At 41.1% G+C, this 25965-nt stretch overlaps 1 protein-coding gene across 1 annotated transcript in view; it reads right to left on the bottom strand.

Annotated features, from left to right (window-relative positions):
* Positions 1-1250: 1250 nt before the first annotated feature.
* Positions 1251-25965, bottom strand: part of adamtsl4 (ADAMTS-like 4) — a 39342-nt gene continuing 14627 nt past the window's right edge. Inside the window, 13 exon segments of the mRNA XM_032517654.1 lie at positions 1251-2504; positions 2669-2816; positions 2961-3140; positions 3588-3767; positions 3859-4032; positions 4255-4459; positions 5218-5347; positions 5541-5795; positions 6321-6471; positions 7964-8148; positions 8578-8782; positions 9255-9394; positions 16406-16508. Coding sequence (XP_032373545.1) covers positions 2374-2504; positions 2669-2816; positions 2961-3140; positions 3588-3767; positions 3859-4032; positions 4255-4459; positions 5218-5347; positions 5541-5795; positions 6321-6471; positions 7964-8148; positions 8578-8782; positions 9255-9394; positions 16406-16508 — 2187 coding nt within the window. The 3' untranslated portion in view covers positions 1251-2373.

Below are 25965 nucleotides of genomic sequence, written 5' to 3'. Positions count from 1 at the left end.
TGGGCAGGGTGTAATGTAATGTGTTTGTCCTCAAGAGGAGGTGCGGGAGGAGAAAAACAGCTAAGTAAAAACAGTTGATGGAAGAGAAAGAGAGAAAAAGCATAACAAGTACTTACACACATATATAGAGGTTTACTTCCAGGTCAAAGCAGAATTGTTGCATTTGATCCATATCATAAGATAACTTATTAATAGACTTTTGTAAGAAAGCAGCTTTCTCAGTCCACATGAGGTTTCATAATGATGGCTTCACCTACTCTCATTGGACAGTTTCATCATTGCCTCCCAAAAAGGAGACAACAGATGCAAAAACAAAGGATTTTGAGATGAGGAGGGGAAACAGGGAAGACAATCATCATAGAGCCCTGATCACGAATATGCTAAATTAGGTCAGTGAGGAGTGAGTTTTACATCTCCAAACCTGTGCATCACTAAGTTCGAGCTTAAGGGTGTTATTCTATTTATTGACAATGAAAAAATAAAAAAATGAAAAATATATATATATATTTATATTATTTTTTATTGCCAATAAATCCCAGTAAGGTTTGTGGGTTTATGTAATTATTTGTATAACACCTATGGCAAAACTTAATAAAAAAAATCGCAGTAATTCCTGTGACATAGAACTTCATTGTTTAAAGTAAAACTTTTAAAGTGCTCATATTATGCTTTTTGTCTTTTCCCCTTTCCTTTATTGTGTTTTATATATTTTTGTGCATGTCATAGGTTTACAAAGTGAAAAAGCCCAAAGTCCACCCCAAATGGACTTACCATCTCAACAGAAAACACTGTTCACAAACTGTGCAAACACTCGTTATAATGCTCGACTAGCTGCTAGCGTGGCACGCCCTCATACTCTATAGATAAAACAGAGAGCTCAACACACAGGGTGAAAAGAGGAGCTACAGCAATTTGCAGTACAACAAAAATATGGTGTTTTTTGAAAATGAAACCATGTAAACCTATTCTGATCCAACCTCTAAATACAATTATGAACCTGAAAATGAGCATAATATGAGTACTTCAAAAACATTTAAATTAGCCACACCAATGCAAAGGATGACGTGTTCCTTCATTAATATGAACATGGACACTGTAGTTTATTTGGAGTCAATCCCTCACACACCATCCTGGTCTTATAAATACTAAGGTGTGGTAATCCGCATCTGAAAATAGTCCCCTAACAAATGCACTATTTTCATTTGTTTGATTGACATTTGCTAAAATCTACAGTGCCAAGCTATTTTAGAAAATGAGTGAGGTTTAAAAAAAACTATGTATTTGTGATTTGTTTTTATTTTTTTTTCATCATCAAACGAACACATGGTTGGTTTGGTCTTTTATGTGATTTGTTGACAAGTAGAAAAGTATAGAATCATCTTATTGCAGTTTAATTATTTTGTCTGTTATTCAGTAAGCAGCATTGTCTTTAGTTTTGTAAGAACATAACTGCAACTATGGGTTTTGACACCTTAGCTGTGGATTTAAACACAACTCAAACAGCTCTCTTTAAAAAGACCTACATGTACAGTATGTAACTGACATGAATAGGACCGTACTGACTGTGCTGCTTGTTAAACATCGACGTCTAATAATCCTTGTTTAGGAAGAATCTCACTTCTTCACACTCCAATATATTTGGTCACTAACTGCCATGGTCACCCCACTCCTTTGGTTCATCTGTCCAAATACTGAATTGAACAACAAGAGGACGCTTGAAGAAATATTTTTGGCAAACAGAAAAAGATGAACGATATGTTAATTAATTCCTTCTAGCTTAGTTAGGGGGTCTGCAGTGTACAGAAACACAGTAGATCTATTCCAGTAGATCTTCAGTACAAGTAGTACTACAGTATACACAGTTTATCTAGCACACATGGTAATTATTTGTTCAGCACGTTTCTTTGCATAATTAGTGGTATGCATGTCTGATTACATCTGTTTTAAGATCCTGTAGATTAAGGAGAATCTTCAAAAAAAAGCCTACATTTGCTGTTGAAACACAGCTGTGTCCTCAGTGAGCACCTTCCATTATAATCTCTCAGCCTTAGAAATCAGCTTCTAAGAGCTGAAATCAAAGAAAATGCATCACTCAGCCCTTCGTAACACATTATGAACCTGTTAAAGCTAACGCACAAAGAAAACAGATGCAATCTCAGTGGAATATGAGGTTCTAAAATCGTATACAGAGAACCGGAAAAAGGAACTGGCTGCTTTCACAGTTATTTACCGTAAGAATCAAGAGAAAATTGCTAAATGTTATCTGATGGCCAACACAAGGATTATGTCTACTCTGGTCTGTCCATTTCTACAGACTTCTCATTACAGCCCTTTTGACTATCGCACGCCTGTACTGTTTGCGCGATTGGGTGGTCAGTGCCTCTTGGCACGCTGAGCACTTTGGGTACACGAGGCACAACAGGCAGTCTTGTAGTAGGAGTAGACGCACAGCCTGGCCTGAACCACCATCACACAGTTGTGACGTCTGTCCCGACAGTTTTCATCTGTGAACAGAGAGGAGGTGAGAGAGGTTGGTGGCAAGGGAGAAAAAAAACACACACACACACACACACACACACACACACACACACACACACACACCACACACACACACACAAACACACACACACACACACACACACACACACACACACACACACACACAAACCTGTGACTTGTTGACTGCAGGGTATTGTGTTGCAGATTTGCTCCTGTTCAGGTTTGGTGTTGAAATCACATTCATGGTTGTGTTTTTTGTCTGCTTTTAGACAGCGTACCTCCCGCATTTGTAAACCTTTTCCACAAGAACGTGAGCACTGAGAACAAAGAGAGTGTACAAAATAGAGTTTTGAATTCAAATACATCAGAGTTGTCCTGACCAATTTTGTCTCTTCCGTCACATTATTTCTCTTTCCAACATTTTATTCTGAGATCCCCCTCCCTCTTTCCTCATCTCTCACCGCGCTCCACTCTGTTGTGAACCACTGTGGCTCACACTCTTCCATCTCACACTCTTGAACCGCGGCAGGTTTGTCCAGACGAGCGCACTCACTGGCTGGTGCGAAAGTAAAATCATTCCCCATCTTCTGGACACAAATTATGTCTCGTCGCTGAGTTCCATTCCCACAGGGGACATTACACTGGAAAAAGAACAAAAATCTCTAAACCAGGAATACAGTAGCAATTACTGCAACATTAATTCCCTTTTACTCCAAAACAATCATTCAAAACCTTTAAATGCAAAAAAAAAAGAAAAAAAGAAATAAATAAGATGTGAGATAACACAAAATACTAATTAAAGTTAATGGAATTGTAGAAACTAAAAGGAACAGTTGAATTTAAGCAAACTCAATTTATTGTAAAATGCAACGTTTTGGTCATGGACTTCTGTCAGGCATCAAACAAAATGTGAAACAACAATGTTTTTATTCTAGAAACTAAGAATAAGAAGTGGAAAAAAGAGAGGGAAAAATACATTGACATTTTAAAATTACGTGCAGTAAGAAAAAATATGGACACAATTTTCCTTTCAGATCTAGTTTTCCTCACCTCGTCTCTGCATTTCATTCATTCCCTATTCACCCTACCTGTGTCCAGGGGCTGCTGTACCACATGGTTATTGGCACACAGGGACCCCCGTTGCAGGCCTTCATCTCTGCCGGTTTTTCCCCAACACAGTCTCCTCCTCCTCCACCCTCTCTGACCCCTCCTTGAGTCAGACACAACACCTCCCTCCTCTGCACCCCGGGGCCACACTGTGCCGAACACTGAGGGACAAAGTGGAAGATCATGTTGAGGATTACTGTTAAGTGTTGTGGACGTTTGCTTCCTTTGCTTCTACGTATGTGTTTTACTCACAGTGTTGGACCAGGCAGTGAAGTACCAGTTGGTTACACAGGGACCCATGTTGCACTCCTCACTTCCTTGTGGGCGAGCCCTGGAGTTGCACTCCTTTTCGTTCACCACGCTGCCTTGATCGCTGATGCAGCGCACACTCCTCGTCCTCCTCCCAACTCCACAGTCCACTGAGCACTGTGACAAATGGAGAGGAGAAAAACAAGAATGAGTATAAACTGATGAAAAAACTGAACACAAGAACTATAGCTTATTTTAACCCAACTCCACCCACTCTCTCTGTCTGTGATATGTTAGCAGATTCTGAGATACCAAAACTTTACTTGGCCTCTTTTTACCTTGTACGCAGACCCATTAGCTGATACATTTTCCAGTCGCACACTGGTATAGTTGACCTACCGTGCTCCAGTCTGAGCCGACTTCCCATTGGGAGCAGAGGCCGAGCTGACACTTCTGTGTGGATTCTAGCGGCGTAAGGTTGGCACAGCGCTGCGGGTGAACCATGGTGGAACGGTTCCCAAAGCTCTGCCTGCACTGGAGCTGCCTCTGCTGCACCCCAGGGCCACAGGACACACTGCACTCTGACCATGAACTGGCCTCCCAACTGAGAGAAACAGTGAGGGAGAGACAGAGAGAGAGAGAGAGAGAGAGAGAGAGAGACATGTTTAAGCTACATTTTACAGGAGCATAACACCAACATGCATTCAGATGCACAACTACTTCAATGATATCTACTGCTGTGTCTCAGTATTATATGCTTTTATCAGGTCACCACAAATCATGTATCCACTGACAATGACATCAATCATTATGCAAAAAATATGTGTTTTTAGATTTCTGTCAGTATGATTTGTTACCTTCCTGGCTTTTCATCAAGTCATCACACCACACTCAGTTTTAACATGGCACAAACCAAAGGCAATACAAATATTTTCTCTAGTATTCATGCTTTTTACTTGAGAAAATACTGTATTTACATCTTCCTTTTATCATGTCCTTTCTCTTTGTAATTAAAACATATCATCAGAAATCTGCCGTTGCAGTGACATAATACCAGTTCACAGTAGAAATCTACTTTTTTTTCAAGAACCAGAAATATATATTCTGTATAGTCTATATCTTTAGACGAGATAGAATAAGGCAGGTTTGCTACACTTGAATAAACATTTTTTTTTTTAGAAAATACCTGATAACAAGGTGATTTGCATTGGATTCATACCACATTGACAAATATTTTATTTTTTGCCTAAAAAAATGAGACTCAAAGTACAGAAAAATCATTGTGCAGTAAATAATCAGCTTAATAAAATGCTCTGGCTTCTGAAGTGCATTTTTTTTAAAGGCAATTGTGTGTTTTCTCACAACGGTGGGCAGGGATTTATGTTACACGGCTCGTCCTCAGGACCCGGCTTGGCTGCAGAGTCACACTTCCTCTCTGGGACTTTTTCGTCTGTATAGCGGTTTATACACAGAATTATTCTGTTCTGATAACCTACACAGAGAGATAGACACATGGAAAGATGCACAAAGTGAGAAAGCTGAGTTGTATGTTTTTGTAACTGCAACTATGAACCACAAGGGGGAGACATCACTTTATCCAATGTACGTAAGTAGGAACATTTTCAGTAATTAATTCAAACATGACATGTTTATTAGGTTCTAACAGGCATTTATGGACTACTGACCTTTGCCACAGGAAGCAGAACACTCTGTGAATCCTCCTCTGCTCCACACAAATGGTGACTGTGTGTCTGGTGGCAGGTCAGTGCGAGGGGGGATCCGAGCATTCCTATTGGGTGCAGAGCCTCGAGGACGTGACCTTTCAGGTATCCGTCGGTCCGAGGAGGGGGGAGAGAAAACAGAAGAGGAGGAGGGGAAAGAAGGGACCGAAATAGGAGGAGGAGCAGGAGGAGGGTCTTCTACTGACACTGTGAAAGGACCTGGGAGGGAAGAATAAAAAAAGTCTGACATAAAGATAAATTCAAAAGGATAGGAAAGGTGGGGGAAAGAGGTAAATTGGGAAACAGATACAAGGAGGAGAAAAGAACAATAAAGAAGTAGGAAAAGGGCAAAACAGGAATGTTGAAATATTGAGACTAGGAGGAAGGCAGTGAGTCAGACGCTTATGATGTCATGATGAGGTCAGGGTCTCGTGACAGCGAACATGTGGACCAGATAGCCTCCCATCTAGGTCATACACCAACACACAAACACACAAACACACTTGCGCAAAAAAGCCCTCACTTGGCCCACAACCACACCCATTGTGTTTCATTAAGTCATTTGGAAAGAATGAATGTTGAGATGTTTGATTTAGGGTTCAATCCTGCCACCGACCAGATTCAACTATGTGCTAAACATGACTGTCTAGAACCCTGTGTCTCTGTGCTTCTGTATAAAACATGCAGAAAAAGTTAGCCAAACATAAGAAGTAAAATCAGAGAGTTAATGTGCAATGGACGTACTGCGGAGAGGTGACCTCCCTGGTTCTCGATCCCTTGGCCTCTCTCTGGCTGTCTCCTTCTCTCTCTCTGTCGGTTTCTCCCTCTCTACCTCCCTCTCCACGGGGACGTAAAACTCATAGTTGATGCCCGGGTTCTCCTTGTGGAAAATGATCTGGAGAGCAAAACAGGGTGAGAGAACAGACAGCGCTATAGGTGAAAAGTAGCCAATGACAGCAAACACCCCAAAAAGCTGCTTTATGGATCCCCATAGAGAAATGTACATCAGGATCAGAATGAGCTACAGCCACCAAGGCCTTGGCAGGCAATTAGTGTAATGCCCCAGGATGCCTCAGGTGGTATGCTTGTAACCATGTGTCCCCCCTCTTTTTAAGAAACCCTGAAGACAATCTTATAAGACTTAAAGGTTATTTAAACTTAATCAGATGAAGTCCCATGGCAACAACATTTGGATTGGCTATTTTTTGCCAGAGATGGCAATGTAATTTATGCAGTTGCTCAACACTCCTATGAACTTTGGTGAAACTTTGTCACCTCAGTTCATGACAATGACATGAAGAGATTAAAGTGATACACAAAATCTATGTTGAGCAACAACATATCATTTTTACATTTGGGTTTTTGCACAGATTAATCAAACAAGTTGCAATGTGTTAATCAGTAACCTTTAGAGGTGTTGGTAGGCAGAGTTTGTTACCCTTGGACAGAGTTAGACTAGCTATTTCCAGTCTTTATGCTAAACTAAGCTAAGGGGCTGCTAGTGGTTAAGATGCTGATCATGACCATCTCTGTTTCAAGTAAGTGTTTAGATTTACCTGACCTCTCTCCTTTGCCACACTGATGTGATAGTAAGAAAAGTAAAGTGGTTGATGGCGGGAGCAACCAAACCTAAGTTCTGATTTAACAATGGGTGTAGCTAGTGGCGTATCTTGTGCAACACGCTCTATAAGATCTGGTCATCACATGCTGAGAGGGACAACCTGAGATGTTCTAAAACAGCGAGTGTACAATCAATAAACACTTTTAATTGGGCTATTTTATATTTTGTTTATGGCCAAACTTATTATTGTCCCACCGGTGGCAAGGCTCTGCAGATAGCAGACTTGTCTTTCTATTTTTCATCCAACAATTTCTTTTCCAGCGTTTAATGAGCAGTAAAGCCTCACAGTGCCACTGGCGTGGTTGTAAAGGTTTAGTCTTTTTATGTCTTATTTAAAAATCCCATAAATCCCCAAAAATGCAGGTGATCTCAGTGGAGATTAAACTTTAGCTTGGGTGGATGCTTGCTATATTTGAACCCCCCTCCTTTCCTGTAGCTACTGGATGCAAAGCTGCAGATGACTTCTGTTCTTTAATAAGATCTTAGCCTGAGGTTAAAATTGTTATTATTAAGCCCCGGATAGCCTGATGTGGCTTAGGCTAAGCTTTAATATAGCTTTCTTCATCCTGCCATAACGCTAAAATAACGACGCCTATCTGGAATATCTTGACACAGAGCAAGAGAGCATAGCCTCGGGCTTACGACAATGTTATAGAGATGTGAAATACACTGTCTATGTGCATGTGTGTGATTCTTATCATGAACTTGTTTTTTCTATGGCCGTGCTCATGTTTTCTTACAGTGTTAAAATAAACACTGTACTTACATATAGCTGTAACTGTGTGGTGGTGGGTCCTGGAGCACTGAGGGACTCGCCTTTCTCTTCTTCCCCCTCCATCTGTGCTCTAGGTCGGGTGTAAGTGAAGGTTGTCCCTCCTGCCTTGTACTCGCCAGGAGGGTCCACAGCCCAACGCCCGTTCACCACTGACGCCCCTGTGCCACTCCTCATGGCTAGAGAGATGGGTGTGGAGTGTCAGCAAGGAGGAGACAAGGGGAATTGAGCAAGATGTTTTTTCTTATTTTAACCTTGTTTAGTCTACATAGTGGTAAATTCTTAGGAAACCCCTATAAGCTCAAACACACTCTCTGTCAGACAAACACAGACTTTGGAGTGCTGTCTCATTACCAAACAGGAGGAAAAATACTCTCACATACACACTTCACTGGTTCCTTATGAGCTCTAACAATACACACTTTATCTGCTTGGAGTCTGTGAGGCCACAAAATTTACAGTCTTAGTCCAAGCCAGTGCACACATACTTGTGGGCCAAATCTTATTCCAAAATCTGCAATTGCCTTGCCAATGTCTCACTTCTACTAGAGCTGCAACCAGTATTATGTATGAAGTTCTAAACTGGGATTTTGTCTATCAGATCTTACCCAGGTAATTAGGGCTTGCTTGTCTCTCTGTGATGTTAATGAATGTAGCTCCCGGCGGGATGTCCAGGATCTTGTGGTAACCAAGGGGAACCGTGATATTTTGGAAGCTTCCCGTCACCTTTCGACAGGAGTTTTCCCGCCCACCACACACTCCACACTTGTCAATCACAGAGCCAGAGCCCAGTACCCCATCGCAACCCTCGGTCTGGCAGGAGAGGAAGGTGAAAAGATGTGAGTGATGGGTCATACAATGGAGGGCGGGGGAATGGTGGCAGGGAAACAAGAGAGATGTTGGAGGAGGGGTGGGGACAGAGCGGAAAGCTATATCAATGTGGTTGACATTTCACATCCACCGCCAGTGTTTACTTTACCATTGTTTGTGTAAATTGGTAACTGTTGCTGGCCAGATTAATGCCAGAAACAGAAGTGTGGAATAAGGGCAAAATCAGAGAGTGAGAGTGCAAATGAGAGAAAGTGGGAAAGATACAGAAAACAGAGGCCCAGAGCAGGGTAATAAAAAAAAAGGTTGGAGACACTCTGAATCTGAATGCCAGGCTTAAATCAGACTTCAGACGTTAGACTAGGTTCTGAATTTTGTTAACCCTGGCTAGACAGGATAGACTTGGGCTCAGACAACCTGAAACTAAAATCGCACATTCTTATTTAAATGTGCTCACCAGACATTGTCCCTCTACACACACGTCGTTTGAGCTGAAGTTGAAGCAGGGGGTCCCGTCTCTGACGCGTTCGGCCTGGCGGACATAGAAGCGATAGCCGGCAGGTCTGCAGGTCAGCTCGCACTGTTTCTCCACACCAACTGCAACACATTGACAGAGGAAAGGAGGATTAGTGCACAATGCATTGTTAGAAGTGTGTGTGATCTGTTTAGCTCATTTCGGCGCCTGCCTGGTGTGGAGAAGACCCAGCTAGGAGATGAATGTCTTTCCATGTTGCTCCCCAGACTGTCAGACAGCACCAGAGTGATTAGCTATTTCCCCTGTTGCTCACTTGTGCGAGTGCATTAACTGCTGCACCTTACCATGAGATAGATACCCAGAGGAGAAGTTTTAACATAAGCCAGAGGAAGGTTCTGATTTATGAGAGGAACCCAACGGGCGCACGCCGCAGGGAGAGATATATACTTGGAGAAAAAGTGAACAGAAGGGAAGAATAAAAAAAAGAGAAGACAGCTTCAAGGTGAAAGAGGAAATTGAAGTCCTTCAGTGCTGAGAGAATAGTCAGACAAATACACGAGTGGAGAATACAGAGGATCTCATAACAGAATTAGGGGTGGGGTACAAGGAAATATGTGGAGAAGTAAGAAGAGTATTTATGTGGTGAAATACAATAAGCAGGTTTAAAGGAATATTTTAACAACTTGGGAAATATGCTTGTGCTTTCTTTCCTAGTATGAAATGTGAAGACATCAATCTGACTTAACTCCCTATAAAACCACAAATTTGTCATTTTTACATACTTGTTCCTGTAAGCCTAGCACACATGGACAAAGCCAGGCTAGCTGTTTTCCTCTCTTTACAGTGTCATTGATAAGCTAGGCTAACCACTGTTTACAGGTATGAATGTATTTTGCAGTTTTGATATAAATAGAATAATGTGTGGAGTAAAAAACAACAACATTGCTCTGATTGTGCTGCAGCAATTTTAACACTTTTTCAAAAATAACGTTTATTTTGAGTCCGACCATGTTACAGAGGAGCATTTCTAAAATGGTCCATTTTAACACAGACATGGAATGATCTTCTTGTCTTGAAAAGAAAGTGAATAAGTGTATTTCACAAACATTTTGAACAATTCTTTTAGAGAAGAGAGAAAGAGACAGATGAATGGGCAAAAAAAAACAGGAAGGGACAATGAGTGGCTCCAATGTTCAGCCTCCTCTTTCGGTTTGAGATTGGGGGTCTAGTAGTGGTTAAAAGCATAGGGAAGAGCTGGTGTGTGTTTGTGTACAGGGCTGCGTTTATGTATGTAAAATAGAGCTATAAACATGAGCTCATAGCATAGGTAAGGGGACGTAGATTTAGTTGCAGATGGGAGGGAGGAGTTTCTGTCATTGGGAGTTCAGGGGTTAAAAGGACAAATTCTGTGCTTCTGAAATTGACTTCTCACTTTGGTGTCACATTTCCAAATTACAACAAAAATGTATTGAATTCTACATAAATATGTAGAACATGACACCTTGTGGTCAAATGTTTTGCACAGTTATATTATTATGTCCTTAAATCAGTTTGAAAAATAGGGTATAGCCCATCTTTTATGAAGTTGTTTTGAGATTTTTAAAGTGTTACTCTTGCCAAAATGCAACTTAGGGTCTTTTTGTGAATGTAACTGAGTCAAACTTTCGTTTGAAAGCATATATAGGACGGAAGTGCCACCTTTAAGATTTACTGTAGTGTCGTTTTACGGTCAAATGGCCTTTTGAATGGGAGTGCTAGGGTCTATAAATACATTAAAATAGCTATTTTCAAAACACTAAGAAGGCTCGACACAACATGAAACTTTGTATCACCAACTTTGATACACATGAACGCAAGCATTGAGAACATTGCTTGTGTACACAGAGTATACTAAAAAGAAAGGTTTTGAACCCACTGTAGCTGTTCTTGTTTCCGCTCGAAGCCATCTTTGCCAGTCAAAAAGTGTCAATCTCCAAATGTGAATGAACGGACTCAATAGGAGGAAACATCATTCTTATATGAGCCTCCTTTTTCAACTACAAGGTCAATATTGTTTTTCACTAACAAAAAACAACAACAAATTATCTGTGCATTTATATGGAAGCTTTAGGAGCTTTCCATCTTTGCTCTCCTCCCTTGACTATTTTTGACTTGCAAGATGGACGCGACTGGAAAAACCAAACAGCTACAGTGAGTTGTTTCTTTTTAGTAAACTCTGTGTACACAAACAATGTTCTCAATGCTTGCATTAATGTAAAGTTTTATGTTGTGTTGAGCCTTCTTAGTGTTTTAAAAGTAGTAATTTTGATGCTATCATAGAAGTGCCCCTATCTCTCCTATTTAAAAGGCCATTTGATTGAAAAACAAGAATACGGGAAATCTTAAAAGTGGCGCTTTGGTCCTCATTATGCTTTTAAACACTCGGGTACATTCACAAAAAGACCCTTGCTTGCATTTTGGCGAGAGTTCCACTTTAAGTAATCAAAGTTTGGTTCTGATATTACACTAATGCCATCTAGTTTTCTTATAATAACACCAAAGATTGTTTCACCATTCGAGGACCTTCTCTCCCATTTCAATAAGCCATCATCACCAAGCAACCTAAAGCCCCTCCAATCTTCAAAGTCAAGATGTTCATAGGAAATAGCCGAGAACAAAGACTGAAGGTCAAATACCTGACCCCTGATTTCACCTTATGTGTCTAAGAGACAATGCAGAAAGTGTGTAGTGAACTTAAATTAACTCCATATGTCTCATGGAATTTGATTCTTAAATTACTCTATTGAAGTGCAGCAGTGCTATGGCAGGTATAACATATTTAGTACAAAAGTCATCATAAATGGAAACCTCAAGATAGAAGAGAAGGATTAGTAAAACTGAACAGTTAGAATGCCATTTCATTGTTTTGTTAGTTTCCATTTCCGCAAATAAAAGCATAAGTTGTATCCTATTTTGAGTGAGCCTAGTATCATCTTAATGACAAAAAAACAGGCCAATACATGAATATGCATCTGGCATGAGCCATGTTGTGAGTCTCAACAAAAACATTTTACTTTGGACCGAGACACCATGTATAGTTTTGAGACTTTGTGAGTTAGACATCCTGATCTGGAGACATTAAGGAGTGAATTTTTCTCACTAAGTGGCTAGAAGTGGTCAGGAAGTCATACATGGGAAGCAATTGAAAACAGAAGGCTGGATGCACTAGGTACATTGATTTACTTGTAAATATACTCCGGAAATGTAGTAGTGGCTCATCAGCATAGGTAAACATTGACTTTATGATACTCAAAGGAGCAGAGACAATTTCAGTGGTACAGCAAAGACATTCGAGTTTACTTTGTTGCAGGAAAAATGTATGAATTCTGACAAATGGTTCTAAAATATGGTGAGAGAGAATATAAAACATCTGAAAAGAAAGTGCTTCATACACAACATGGTGTCATCGGCATATGTGAAAACAATCAAGTGCCAGTGAGAGAAAGAGGAGTGGAGGAGTGTCTCAAAAACTGCTTTCATTTAGAAAAAGACCATCAGTGAGCATTTAATGAAGATGATTTTATATTCAAACTTATAACTGTTTTTTTTGTCAGATCAGATGATCTTCAGCAGTGTCCTGTTCTCTGCTTTGCAGAAAAGGAATTTGTTCTTATAAACTACCTGATATAACAATGTGGAATGAAACAATATTTTTTTATTGATTTAACTGATTTTGATTAACACATGAACGTCCGTCTTTTTAGCTGCATATAACTACTGTAAATAATTGACATGTCCATGATTGCCATCCAAAAGAGCCAAACGTCTATCTCCACTTATTTGCCACCATTTACTTGTCTTACAATTGCAGCAACAGGGATATACTGTACAGTACATATTTAGAAAGAATTAGGAAGGGAGGCAGTGTTCCCACCCTTTCTCTCTTTCTACCCTTGTTCTCTCTTTCTGTCTGTCATAGTTATCTTTGAGAGATTAGACTGGAGACAGTGACAGAAAAGAGACGGGGAGACATGTTGCCACTCATGTACTCTCTGCCTTTCTCTCTGTATGCTTCCAACTCATCTCCCTTATTCTCCATCTCCTCTTCATCCTGCCCTCAAATCATGTTTGAGTGCCCTCCAACTCCTAATCATCTTTCTCTCTGTTTTAGCATCTTTGAATTTAATTTGTCTCTAGCTACTGCACTCTGCTTCTCTGTTCCCCTCTTCGCCTCAATCTCGGGCCTCTCCCTCTCTCCCTCTCTGAGCTTAGTGTTCAGACAGTGGAATATATGTTGTCTAAATATACTTCCCCACTATCTCTCCGTCTAAACAAACTCCAACACAGAGAGAGAAAGAGTGAGGCAGTGGGACAGGAAGAGGGGAGGATGGGTGCGTAGAGAGGGGATGAGGCCTTAAAAAAAGGGAATATTCAAGTAAAACAACACCTGCACGTGCAGCACTTACAAAACTAGAGCGGTACTGTAATTGAGCGCCAAGCTTGGGAGTGGAAACATTACCACTAAAATAAATAACTTCTGTGGTTTATAACCATAATGGCAGCTTTACAGTTTAAGCTATGAATTTCAAACCATAGGCCACCACACTTTGCAGTACATACAGAACAGGGCTGTCACCTTGGAGGCAAAAAATAACACACTAAGTAGCAAGAGCTGACTGCACGGTTCAATCTAAATACTTATGGGAATTATATGCAGTGCTGTACAAAGTCCTAAACAGATGAGTGCAGCTGGAGAGAAATGACTAATACACCATTCGATGTTGAAACACACAGACTCCTCACAGCCTCCAGTGTGTTGATGGGAAGCTAGATATGAATGTTTGGGTTGTAGCCAATAGGACCGGACTGAAGTAAACAGTGCAATACAGTTTACTTAGTAGAGTGGAAAAGGATCATATCCAGTGCAGATCGAGCGTGGCTGACCCAGCTGACGTCATCTGCAAATACCTTTGACACATACTGAACATTGTATACCCCCATCAAAGTCATCACTACCATTAAATGTGGCATATGCCATTTAGAAGCTTCTTTTATCCAAAAAAACATCCTCACAGTGATGTGACTTTGCTGTTTCTTTATCAGGATTCTACCAGGATTTAACCATGTGCCACCCACCCCCCACTATAAGCATTTGTCTCTGTTTTTCTTCCTGTCCTTTCACTCTGTCCTGTCCTCTCCTCTTCTCAGCGGATCTCAAGGACAAGTTGGTTTTAAAATGAGCTGAGTGGAGCAGAAGGCAAAGACACAGCAGATAGAGAGAATTTTGGAACAGCTCATTTCAGGATAAATACAGTAATCTCACTCTTTCCCCTCACATACACACAGAGACGGGAGTTGGTGGGTGAAAGGAAAGCCTCTGTGTGTTTATGCAGACAGTTGATACCCCTACAATTACTCCCCATGCAGATGTAGTTCGTCTAGATACATCTGCATCCTCAAAAAGTGGCCTAAGGCTCCTTGGATAAGGCCAAAACATGTCAAAACAGCCTTTAAGGTGTACTCCCTTTGTTGACCTTTTACACAAGTAATGCAACAGTTGTTAAATAGTTGCCTGTTTACACATCCACCTGTGACATAACAACATTAGCCTTAATTTGCAGTTGTGTTTCTGGCTCCCTGAATATTCATTCTCCTTTCAACTCTATTTTACTCAACACTAATAAATATCTCCGTCTTTCACTGCTTAGTTACTTTCACCTTTCAGCTTTCTTCAATAGCTACTCACTGCCTGTCTGTGCTGATCAAGTAGTGTAGCGTGGGTTAAGTTGAGCTTTTGCACTTAAACAGCTGCCTGCTGCATCTGGAAATGAGATTAATGAGACAGGAGACAGTGAAAATAGTAAAGCTGCAGGACGTAAAACCAAAACAATTAGCTGAAAGATGCTAAAATTCTCCAAGGGGAAAGTCGGGTCAGATTTCTCTGTGGGTCCGTTGATCATGCCTTTTTGCGTTTTTATCCTGTCATTCTTCATGACATCTTATTTGTGTTACATGCTCTTCCAGGTTTGTGTAATTTTAGTGTGTGTTATAACACAGAATGTATGTGGTTGGTGTTTCTGATCTAGTATGACTGGCTCTACTCTCTCACAGTGTGTGTGTTGAGGAATGTCAGCCAACTGATAAAGTAATCACAAGTGAACAGACAGATACAAAAACATATATGCACAAACATTTTTTTCCACATACTATCTCAGATCCATTAAGCCATTCATCTCCAGTATAAGCAGCCTTTTCAATACATTTATACTGTAAATACACAGAGGTTTGTACACAAGTGTAATGACAAATACTGTTGATATCATCTCACAGCTGTGTTTCTTTCTACTCTCTTTCTCTTCCCCTCCTCCATCTCTCACTCCCAAATCCCCCCATGTTTTGAAATATTCTCTCCATCCACTCTTCTTTTTCTTTTGAATTCCTCATATATCTGTTTAGCGTTTTATCTCTCTTTCTCTTCCTCCAGCAGTGGAAAACAAAGATAAATAGCCACAATCTTCATTAAGCTGAACTATGATACACTTAACACAAAAGTAAACAAACACGCAGACACACTCACATATACACTACGGAGAAACAAAGACACACACACACACACACACACACACACACACACACACACACACACACACACACACACACACACACACACACACATTTACATTTGCATCCCTTCACCTCTCACCTCCCCTTCTCTCTCTTTTTCTTTCTTTCTCTATCTCACTCAGTTGGAATCTGTGTGCTTAGTCGGGGCTGGGAGGAGAAGCTGGCAGCAGAGACAGGGAGATGTTGAACAAATGAGAGGAAACAGAGAGGAGGTAGAGTGTTTTGTGCAAAGAATAAAAAGCGGATAAAGTTCCAGTCATTGTCTTTTTCTCTTGACTCTCACCCCCCTTGTCACTGCATGTACTGCAAGCCAATAAGAGAAGGGAATGTGGTGGGTTGAACATGCAGTGAAAGGCCTGCCAACACAGTAATACCAGAGCAACATTTAATGACACATTTTACTGATGCTTTTTCACCCCTCCCCCTCCTTTTCCTCTCCTAGCATTTCATTCTCACAATAAGCCTATTACCACATTGAAAAACTGTGTAGCTAAACCCTAAACTACCGTGTGTGTTAACTCAATACTCACCCTCAGTGAAAGGTTCCCAGTTGTAGAGGCGACCCATGAACTCCTGGGTGTTAAAGGCAGCACACTGCTCTGCTCTGGAGTCCAACGCACCTCCTCCACAAACCTGGAGAACAGAAACACAAGAGGAGACAGAGAGTTTAAAATGCATTGCCACAAATACAACTATTATGAAATAGCCCAGCTATTAAACCTGTGGTCATTTCTCTCCCAATCCCTGGAGGAGTAAGGGTGGTGTGGACTGTTGTGAGGAAAAACAGCTAATAAATAAGGGGAGAATTAATTTAAGATTATAGAGGTAAGAGCAAACACGTCATACCCATACACACAAACACGCACATCGGCCCTTATTTATCAACCTAACGTAGAAACCAGCGCAGATATGAACACAGAAATCCTCTTACAAAAGACTTCCCGTGGAATTCATGAAACATTTGAATCACACCAATAAGAGCAGAACAATGGTCGTAGGCCTACATTAATAAATGCCGCGTCTGGAAACAATCATAATTTCAATATCATGTCCCAATATATTCTCGGTTTTGAGGCCTCGCCCCTACTATTTACAACATGGCCAGACGTAATCTGGCTAAGAAGCGTCACTTTGCAGAGGTGGAGATTGAAACCCTAACATCTCAGTTTAATTTGCAGTAACATGTGTCCTATTTGGCAGTCTAAAAACTGGTATTAAAGGCTGTAGGAAGAATGCGGAATAGAAAGAGATCACTGATGCGGTCAACAGTTTTGTTATATTTGCCTAAGCCGTTGTCTAGAAAACTGAAACTGAAAATAGCTGACACTCACAAAGCAGGAGAAGGCTCTAAGAAGATAGCAAAGCATTTTCAGATGCCAATATCCTCTCTTTGGAATGTAATTAAGAAATGGCAGTCATCAGGAACAGTAGAAGTTAAAGCAAAATCTGGAAGACCAAGAAAAATATCAGACAGAACCACTTGCAGGATTGTGAGAAAAGCAAGTCAAATCCCACGTTTGGCTGCACGACCCATCCAGAAAGACCTGGAGACACTGGAGTTGTGGTACACCATTCCACTATAAAGAGATACTTGTACAGATATGGTCTTCATGGAAGAGTCATCAGAAGAAAACCTCTTCTACGTCCTCACCACAAAAATCAGCATTTGAAGTTTGCAAATGAACATATAGACAAGCCTGATGCATTGTGGAAACAAGTTCTGTGGACCGATGAGGTTAAAATAGAAATCTTTGGCCGCAATGGGCAAAGGTACATTTGGAGAAGAAAGGGCACAGAATTCAATGAAAAAAATAACCTCTGTCCAACTGTTAAGCATGGGGGAGGATCAATCATGCTTTGGGGTTGTATTGCAGCACAGGGAACATTTCACAAGTAGAAGGAAAAATGGATTCAATAAAATTTCAGCAAATTTTGGACGCTAACCTGATGCCATCTGTGAAAAAGCTGAAGTTAAAGAGAGGATGGCTTCTACAAATGGATAATGATCCTAAACACACCTCAAAATCCACAGTGGATTACATCAAAAGGCATAAACTGAAGATTTTACCATGGCCTTCACAATCTCTTGACCTCAACATAATTGAAAATCTATGGATAGACCTTAAAAGAGCAGTGCATGACAGACAGCCCAGAAATCTCAAAGAACTGGAAGACTTTTGTAAGGAAGAATGGGCGAAGATACCTCAAACAAGAATTGAAAGACTCTTGGCTGGCTACAAGAAGCTTTTCCACGCTGTGATACTTGCCAAAGGGGGCAGTACAAGGTATTAACTCTGCAGGGTATCCAAACTTTTGCAGATGCCATTTTTTTTGTTTTCTGTTATTTTGAAAGTGTAACTGATGGAAATACAATCTAACTTTATGTGAAATGTTATATGAATGTCTAATCTGTCATTTGATGCCTTTTGGAGATTTTTCTATCTTTTCTTGGCTTCTTTATGCACATTAATGCAAATTTCTACCTGGGGTGCCCATACTTTCGAGCCCCACTGTATGATATACTCCTAATAATAGGCTATGCTTATATTGCAATCTCTTAGGCCTACATGTAGGTTTACCTGTATTTAAATAAACACACAGTAGCGGGGTTCATGCAGTGTTTCTTTTTTAATTTTACTCGTGAAAATAACGTTTTTTTCGTGAGTCAAATCCAGGCAACCGTAAGCTGTGAGGGAGAGCGTGTGTCTGGCGTGTATAGTATTACGACAGGCTTCACATGTGATTCATGAAACGTTCATATCACACCAATCAGAGCATAAGGTTGAGTAAGGTAGTACACTGATAAATGCAGCGCATGGAAACGATCATAACTTAAATATCACGCCCCAATATATTCTCCGTTTAGAGAAATCGGCCCTAAAATTCACGACATGGTGAGACGTAATCCAGCTAAGAATGGCACTTTTCAAAGGGGGAGATTGAAACCCTGATTTTTCCGGTTCATTTGCATTGAAGTGTGTAATATTTGGCAGGCTGAAACTGGTATTGAAGGTTGTAGAACTTGTAAGACTTTAATAAAGTTAAAAATGTGTCGTCAATGGCAGATAGATCCAATAGAGCGCTTCGCCATGGCCTGTGTGTGTTGGCTACATGTAACATGACAACATTAGCCTTAATTTGCAGTTGCGTTTCTGGCTCACTGAATATTCATTTTCCTTTCAACTCTATTTTACTCAACACTAAGAAATATCTCCGTCTTTCACTGCTAAATTTCTTTCACCTTTCTTCACTAGCTACTCACTGCCTGTCTGTGCTGATCAAGTAGTGTAGAGTGGGTTAAGTTGAGCTTTTGCACTTAAACAGCTGCCTGCTGCATCTAGAAATGAGGTTGATGAGATAGGTGACAGGTAAAATAGTAAAGCTTCAGGACGTAAAACCAAAACAATTAGTTGAAAGATGCTAAAATTCTCCAAGGGGAAAGTTGGCTCAGATTTCTCTGTGGGTCCGTTGATCACGCCTTTTTGCGTTTTTATCCTGTCATTCTTCATGACATCTTATTTGTGTTACATGCTCTTCCAGGTTTGTGTAATTTTAGTGTGTGTTATAACACAGAATGTATGTGGTTGGTGTTTCTGATCTAGTATGACTGGCTCTACTCTCTCACAGTGTGTGTGTTGAGGAATGTCAGCCAACTGATAAAGTAATCACAAGTGAACAGACAGACAGATACAAAAACATATACACAAACATTTTTTTCCACATACTATCTCAGATCCATTAAGCCATTCATCTACAGTACAAGCACCCTTTTCAGTACGTTCATACTGTAAATACACAGAGGCCTGTCCTATGCCTGTTTTAGGTCATACATTCGTTTCATAAATGGGGGCCACTGTCTCCATTCTGCTTCTAGCAGTGAGCGAGTGTAGGCCTATTAACCATATGGAAATAATAGATTTTTGGGAAGCGGCTGCTCACATAAATCCACCATGGCTTTCAGTGCATGACCAGAGAATGTGGTGTGTGTGTGTGTGTGTGTGTGTGTGTGTGTGTGTGTGTGTGTGTGTGTGTGTGTGTAAGTAAGTAAGTAAACTTTATTTATATAGCACCTTTCACAGACAAGAAGGGTCACAAAGTGCTTTACAGTAAAAAAAACAAAATAAACAGCAGCACATAGTATACTAAGCCATATTGCTAGTTAAAAGCTTGTCTAAAAAGATGTGTCTTGAGGTGTTTTTTAAAAGATTCCACAGAATCCAAGGCTCTCAAGGCTAAGGGAAGAGAGTTCCAGAGCCTTGGAGCCGCCACAGAAAAGGCTCGGTCGCCCCTGGTTTTAAAACGTGTTCTGGGGACAGTTAAAAGGTCTTGGTCTGAAGACCTTAGAGAACGACCAGAAGTGTAAGCGTGCAGTAGATCCTGGATGTAAGCAGGGGCTTGTCCATGCAAGGCTCTATAAGTAGTGATTAAAATTTTAAAATGCACTCTAAAACCGATTGGTAGCCAATGAAGAGCCTTAAGCACCGGAGTAATATGTGATCTCCTGCTGGTCTTAGACAGAAGTCTTGCTGCTGCATTCTGAACAACTTGCAATTTATCCATTGATGATTTGTTTAAGCAAGTGTACAGTACATTACAATAATCCAAACGGGAAGAAATAAAAGCATGGACAAGCATCTCCAGCTCTTTTTGAGAGACCACAGAACGGATCTTAGAAATGTTCCTGAGATGGAAAAAACAGGAACGAACCACGGATTTCACATGACTGTTAAAACACATAGATTTGTCAAAAATGACACCCAGATTTCGCACAACATTACAATCAGAGAGTGATAATGCCCCAATGGCCTGCCTAATCTTAGGGGTAATGCTGTCTGGAGCAAAGATCATCACCTCAGTTTTTTCTGAGTTTAATTGCAGGAAATTGTCCGCCATCCATTTTTTAAGGAGGCTAAACAAGTGGCAAATTGTCAGTTGTCGACCAGGCTGAAAGAAATACAGTGGTTACAGAAACAATGGTAAATTTTTCGTCAAAAACCCCCCAAAATTTAAAGAGGAAGAAGTACAGGACTAAAAACGGGGGGCCCAAAGAACAGACCTTTGGGGGCACCCCCCAAGAAGGGAGCAGAGCCCGCTTTATTTTCCCTAGGGGAACAGCAAGGTCCTGTTGAAAGTAGGAAAAAAAACCAATCCGGGGCTGACCCCGGGATGCTAAGCACTTTTCAGATCAATCAGAGGTATGGTAAACAGTATCAAAGGCAGAGATTAGTAGGCCCGGACAGAACATTCCCCCATCAGCTGCCATAAAAAGTCTTGGAACTTAAGAAGGGGAGTCTCATAGAAGATTTTTACGAAACCAGATATAACAAAAATTTTATAGCAACCAAAAATTTTATTTGGGTTTGAAAACCCCCTTTTTTAAAATTTTTGAAATAAAAAGGAATTCGAGATAGGCCTGTAGTTTTTAACAAAGGCATCAAAGTTTTATTTTTAAAAAAAAATAGGGCCAAGAGAGCTTAAAAACAGCCAGGGACCGGCCCCAGCTGAAGGAAAATTTAAATTAAAACCAAAAACTGGGCCAAAAAGAGTAAGGTTTTAAAACAAAGAGGGGAACAATATCAACGGGCTTTGGGGGGTTCACGAGCCAAAAAGTTAAGTTTCTTTCAGGGAAAGGGGGAGCGAAGGGCCCAGAAGAGGGTCTCTGATGAGAGCTATAGGGGAGGTGGGGGGACAAGCGCCCGGCCAGCCTGCCCGTCCACAAAATAAGAAAAAAAAGGGTTGCAGTAACATTTGAAAAAAAGGGGAAAAACATTCAGGGGGGAAACAATATTATTAGGTTTTTAAAAACAGAGTTTAGGATTTTTTTCGGGTTTAGATTCGATTAGAAAATAGCAGGTTCTAGACCTGACGTTTCATTCAGTTTAAAAGAGCCCTTTTAAGGCAGAGATGGACTTGGGATTGAGCGCTTCATAAACGCTATTTCCCCGACAAAACCCGCCCGGGACGAATGGCGTCATCAACCTGGGGGAATTAAATGAGGGAATTTTCAAAGTTAAAGGGTGCAATTTTGTCCAACGCAGGGGGAAAATGATCATAAAAGCTGAAACCATGCGTCCACGCAACAAAAAATAGAAACGGTTTAAGCAAAAGCGGCTAAAAATTTTTAAACAGAACTGGTTAAACAACGTGAAAGGACGCCCCTTAAAAGGAAGGGATCCCCATTGAGAAAATCAAATGGATGATTTGTGATCATAACAAAAACATCTTAATGAGAATTTTTAAGTTCATATCATGAGAAAAAAAAAGGGCAAGCGTAGCCCCTTTCTGGGTGGACCCGAGAATGTGATTAAAAAAAAAAAGATTCAGGAATTACAATCAGAAAGGTTTGGCAAGGGGCATCTCACAGAATTTAAAATCCCAAAAATAATCCTTGTCCGCTTAATAATGGATGTAAAAATCAGAAAAAAACAGTAAAAAGGGGGCCACCGGGCCCCGGGGCCCGGTAAATTAAAGCAATTAAAATTTTTTAAAAGACCAATTTGAATCGTAGTTCGAAGGAAGGGGAGTGCCCCGCGCTCATGATTGAAGATAAAATTTTTTAAAACCACAGCAAGACCACCACCACGGCCCGTGAGTCTTGGTGTGCTGATAAAAGTACAATCCACAGGGCAGAGCTCATTCAGGGAACGTACTCAAGTTCCCGTTGCCATGTCTCCGTGAGCAGCATGAAGTCCATGTTTTTGGAAAAGAAAATAAATCACCGAGCAAAAGAGATTTGTTAGAAATAGAACGGGCATTATGAGACCATCCTGAGCGGTGCAGGAGCAGCTGATGAAGGGAAAAAAAGGCTCGCGACAGCGACCTCAGATGCGAACAACACACACCGGACCAGCGGTAGGTTTTCTCCAGGGAACTGGGACCAGAGCACCGGGAACAGCGGGAAGGACGGAACGAAGACAGGATGGTCTGGAGTCACAGTCAAAGACCCCCAGCTTCAGGAGTTTTTTCCGATGAACTTGCCAACCTGCCCTTTTCCCCCGCTTTCTCTGCGTTTCTTCTTAGGTCGTATCAGGCCCTCTCCATGGTCGCATACCAGTTGCAGGCGGACACACGAACGGGGCTGCAAACTCACCTGTACCACACCAGGTACATCCGTCACCGCACTCTCCCATGGAGGATCGGATCAGCAGCAAAGTTTGGCGATCATACACCCACGCCGTTGACACAATATTAGTAGCTTATATACTTAGTAGCAATATAGCGCAGGAAACAAACAAAACGAGTCGGGACGAGCAACCAGCCGCAGCGGCCAAGCCAAACACAGGCGCCATTGCAGTGACGTCGTATATATAAGTGCTCCTCTCTGGAGAAGAGCAAGCAGAGCCTGTGTGTGTGTGAGTGCATGCGTGAGTGCGTGCATGCATGCGTAAGCACATGTCCAGCATGTGCTCGTTCAAGCAGTGTCGTCATGGAGCAGTATAGGGGAAAGAGTTTTAGCATACCTGCACTTAAACGGTCCTAAAACATCAGGCAGATGCAACTGTGCTAGTTTATACTGTACTGACCATAACTCACATTACCCTCAGAAAGTTAGCTTAGCTTAGCATCAAGAATGCAAACTGGACCAAAGGGAACAAAATCCACCTAAAGTACCTATAAACCTTCTTATTAAAGGAGAATTATTGTCGGCTGCAGGAAGAGGGGACGAAGGCTGCCTGCCCAGCTAAGGAATCTACCACACAGATCAACAATACCAGCCTCCTTCTCACCAACAACAGATAGATCCATCACACACAAAATGGATGAGCTACAAATACACACAGAACTGCTGCGTTATGATTTTCACAAAAGCCTGACTGAACACACTTCACCAGCTAACAGCTAGCTAGCTCTAGCTGCTAACCAAGCTACCCACCGGCAAGAACAAGACAGAGTAGGTGAATTAAAACACTGTCTGACTTGAAAACGTTAGGGTCCTGTTCATATTGTACTGACATATTAATTGTAATTGTCTGTTGAGAGGCACAAAGGGACTCTAAAACTTGCCCCTTTAACTGTCTTTGTTTCTCAGTGGAAGCTTGTACATGTAGCTGCAGCTGCTCTGTGTTGTCTGCACCAATTCAGTTTGGGGTTTTTTCAGTCAAAAGTACTCGCACATTTATAGCGATCAAGATTAACACTGAAAATTGGCCTGAATTGTCCTTTAACACCTTAGAGACATTGTTTGGGATCATGCAGTCTTTGTGCTAAGCTAAGCTAACTGGCTGCTAGCGGTAGCTTCACACAGTATAACGGACAGATTTGAAAGGGGCGACTGAGCTTACTGTAAGTACATTATGCTGATTTTACTATTGTATTTTTACTTAAGTAACATTTTGAATGCAGGATCTTTACTTATAATAGAGTATTTTTACATTGATGTACTTTTACTTAACTATAGAATCTATATACTTGTTTCACCACTGCACGTGCACACACACACACACACACACACACACACACACACACACACACACACACACACACACACACACACACACACACACACTCTTTCATGCCGCACACAGAGCTCTCAGATTTCTTTGCAACTCTAATCTCTGTCAGCTTCACAATCATCTTGTCTTTTGCTCCACTTTCTTTGATTCGTTCCTCTTGTCTTTTGTTTTAATGTCAATCCCTCTCCACTCACACAGCTGTCTGAAACAGCTGGAAAGGTCCTAGTCACTCATCTGGGGAGACAAGTGCAGGGGAGGAGGTTGAATTTCACACACACACACACACACACACACACACGCACACACGCATGCACGCAGTTCCCATGTGAACCAGCCTCTGCGACAAAGTGGAACTAAAAGTCTCTCATGTACAAACAGTCAAAGCATGCACTCATTGACATTGGCTTTGCTGAATTTCACACTTACACTGTGTTGTGTTTGTATGAGTAAAGGAATGTATGTCACCGTCTTGTTACGATGCACTCATAAGGATCATCTGTTTTTTCTAGTGGAGTGTGAACCCAGCTCATGAAACTTTCTACCACAGTTTCACACTGCTGAAATAGACTTATTTTTCTATTATTAATGGGCAATATTGTATAGTCTTATATTAGAGTGTAAGAGGTTTAGGCTATATCCACTGAATAAATTTGTGTGTGTGTGTGTGTGTGTGTGTGTGTGTGTGTGTGTGTGTGTGTGTGTGTGTGTGTGTGTGTAGGGGGGGGTCAGTATACATATGTGATCTGATGTTTTCAAATAACCGTGTAAATCTGAGTGGGAAATGCAGTTGGTAATGGTTGTAAATATTTCTGCAGGACATAAACATGTTAGGCCCCATTTAAAACGGGACAGTTCCTGTGTGTGTGTGTGTGTGTGTGTGTGTGTGTGTGTGTGTGTGTGTGTGTGTGTGTGTGTGTGTGTGTGCCTGTATGAATGGGGAAAAAAAACCTAAACACACACAAACAAGGATGGTGTGTGTGCTACAGTAAAGTAAAATGAAAGAATGAAAGAGCTTCCATAAAAGACAAAAAGAGGCATGTAAACTGAAAAGAGAGAATGCAAGTAAAAATCATGTGTTTTCATTCATGCGTTAGTGATTGTATGAACGCTACAGGGCAAGTAGATTCTCCTCCCAAAAGAGAGTTTAGGGTGTGTAAAAACATTGGGAGGCTAATGAACTGAATGGAGGGAGGGAGGGAGGGTAAAGTTAGAGTAAAACTGGTGGTTCATAGTTCTGGAGGAGAATGTGTGTCGCATTGTAAGGAAACACATAATTATGGTGTTCCCTCAGTTACTAGTGCAGGGGTCTCCCCATAACTATGAACAGGAGTGGTGACGGGGGGGGTTTATTATTGAAAAGTCCAAGGAGGGGAGAAAAAAGACAGCAATGGCTTTTACAGAAGTAAAATACTTAAAGAGTGGGGTGATGAAAGAAGAGAAAGATGGTGTATGGTGAGGAAAAGGCAGCAAGGATGAGTCTGGGCCTGTAGATGAAATCAAAACACTCAAACTACAAGACCACTCCAAACAAAGTCAGTCAAATTTAATTATGTAGCAACATTCAATGTTTTGTTTTAAAAGAGTTTGTTACTCTCCTCATGTCAGTTTGTGTAACTAACATCATGGAAAGTGGGCCT

Source organism: Etheostoma spectabile, chromosome 6 (assembly GCF_008692095.1).
Source record: "Etheostoma spectabile isolate EspeVRDwgs_2016 chromosome 6, UIUC_Espe_1.0, whole genome shotgun sequence".
Lineage (NCBI taxonomy): Eukaryota > Metazoa > Chordata > Actinopteri > Perciformes > Percidae > Etheostoma > Etheostoma spectabile.
The sequence above is the reverse complement of the archived record's forward strand: the minus strand, read 5'-3'. Positions and strand labels throughout refer to the sequence as shown.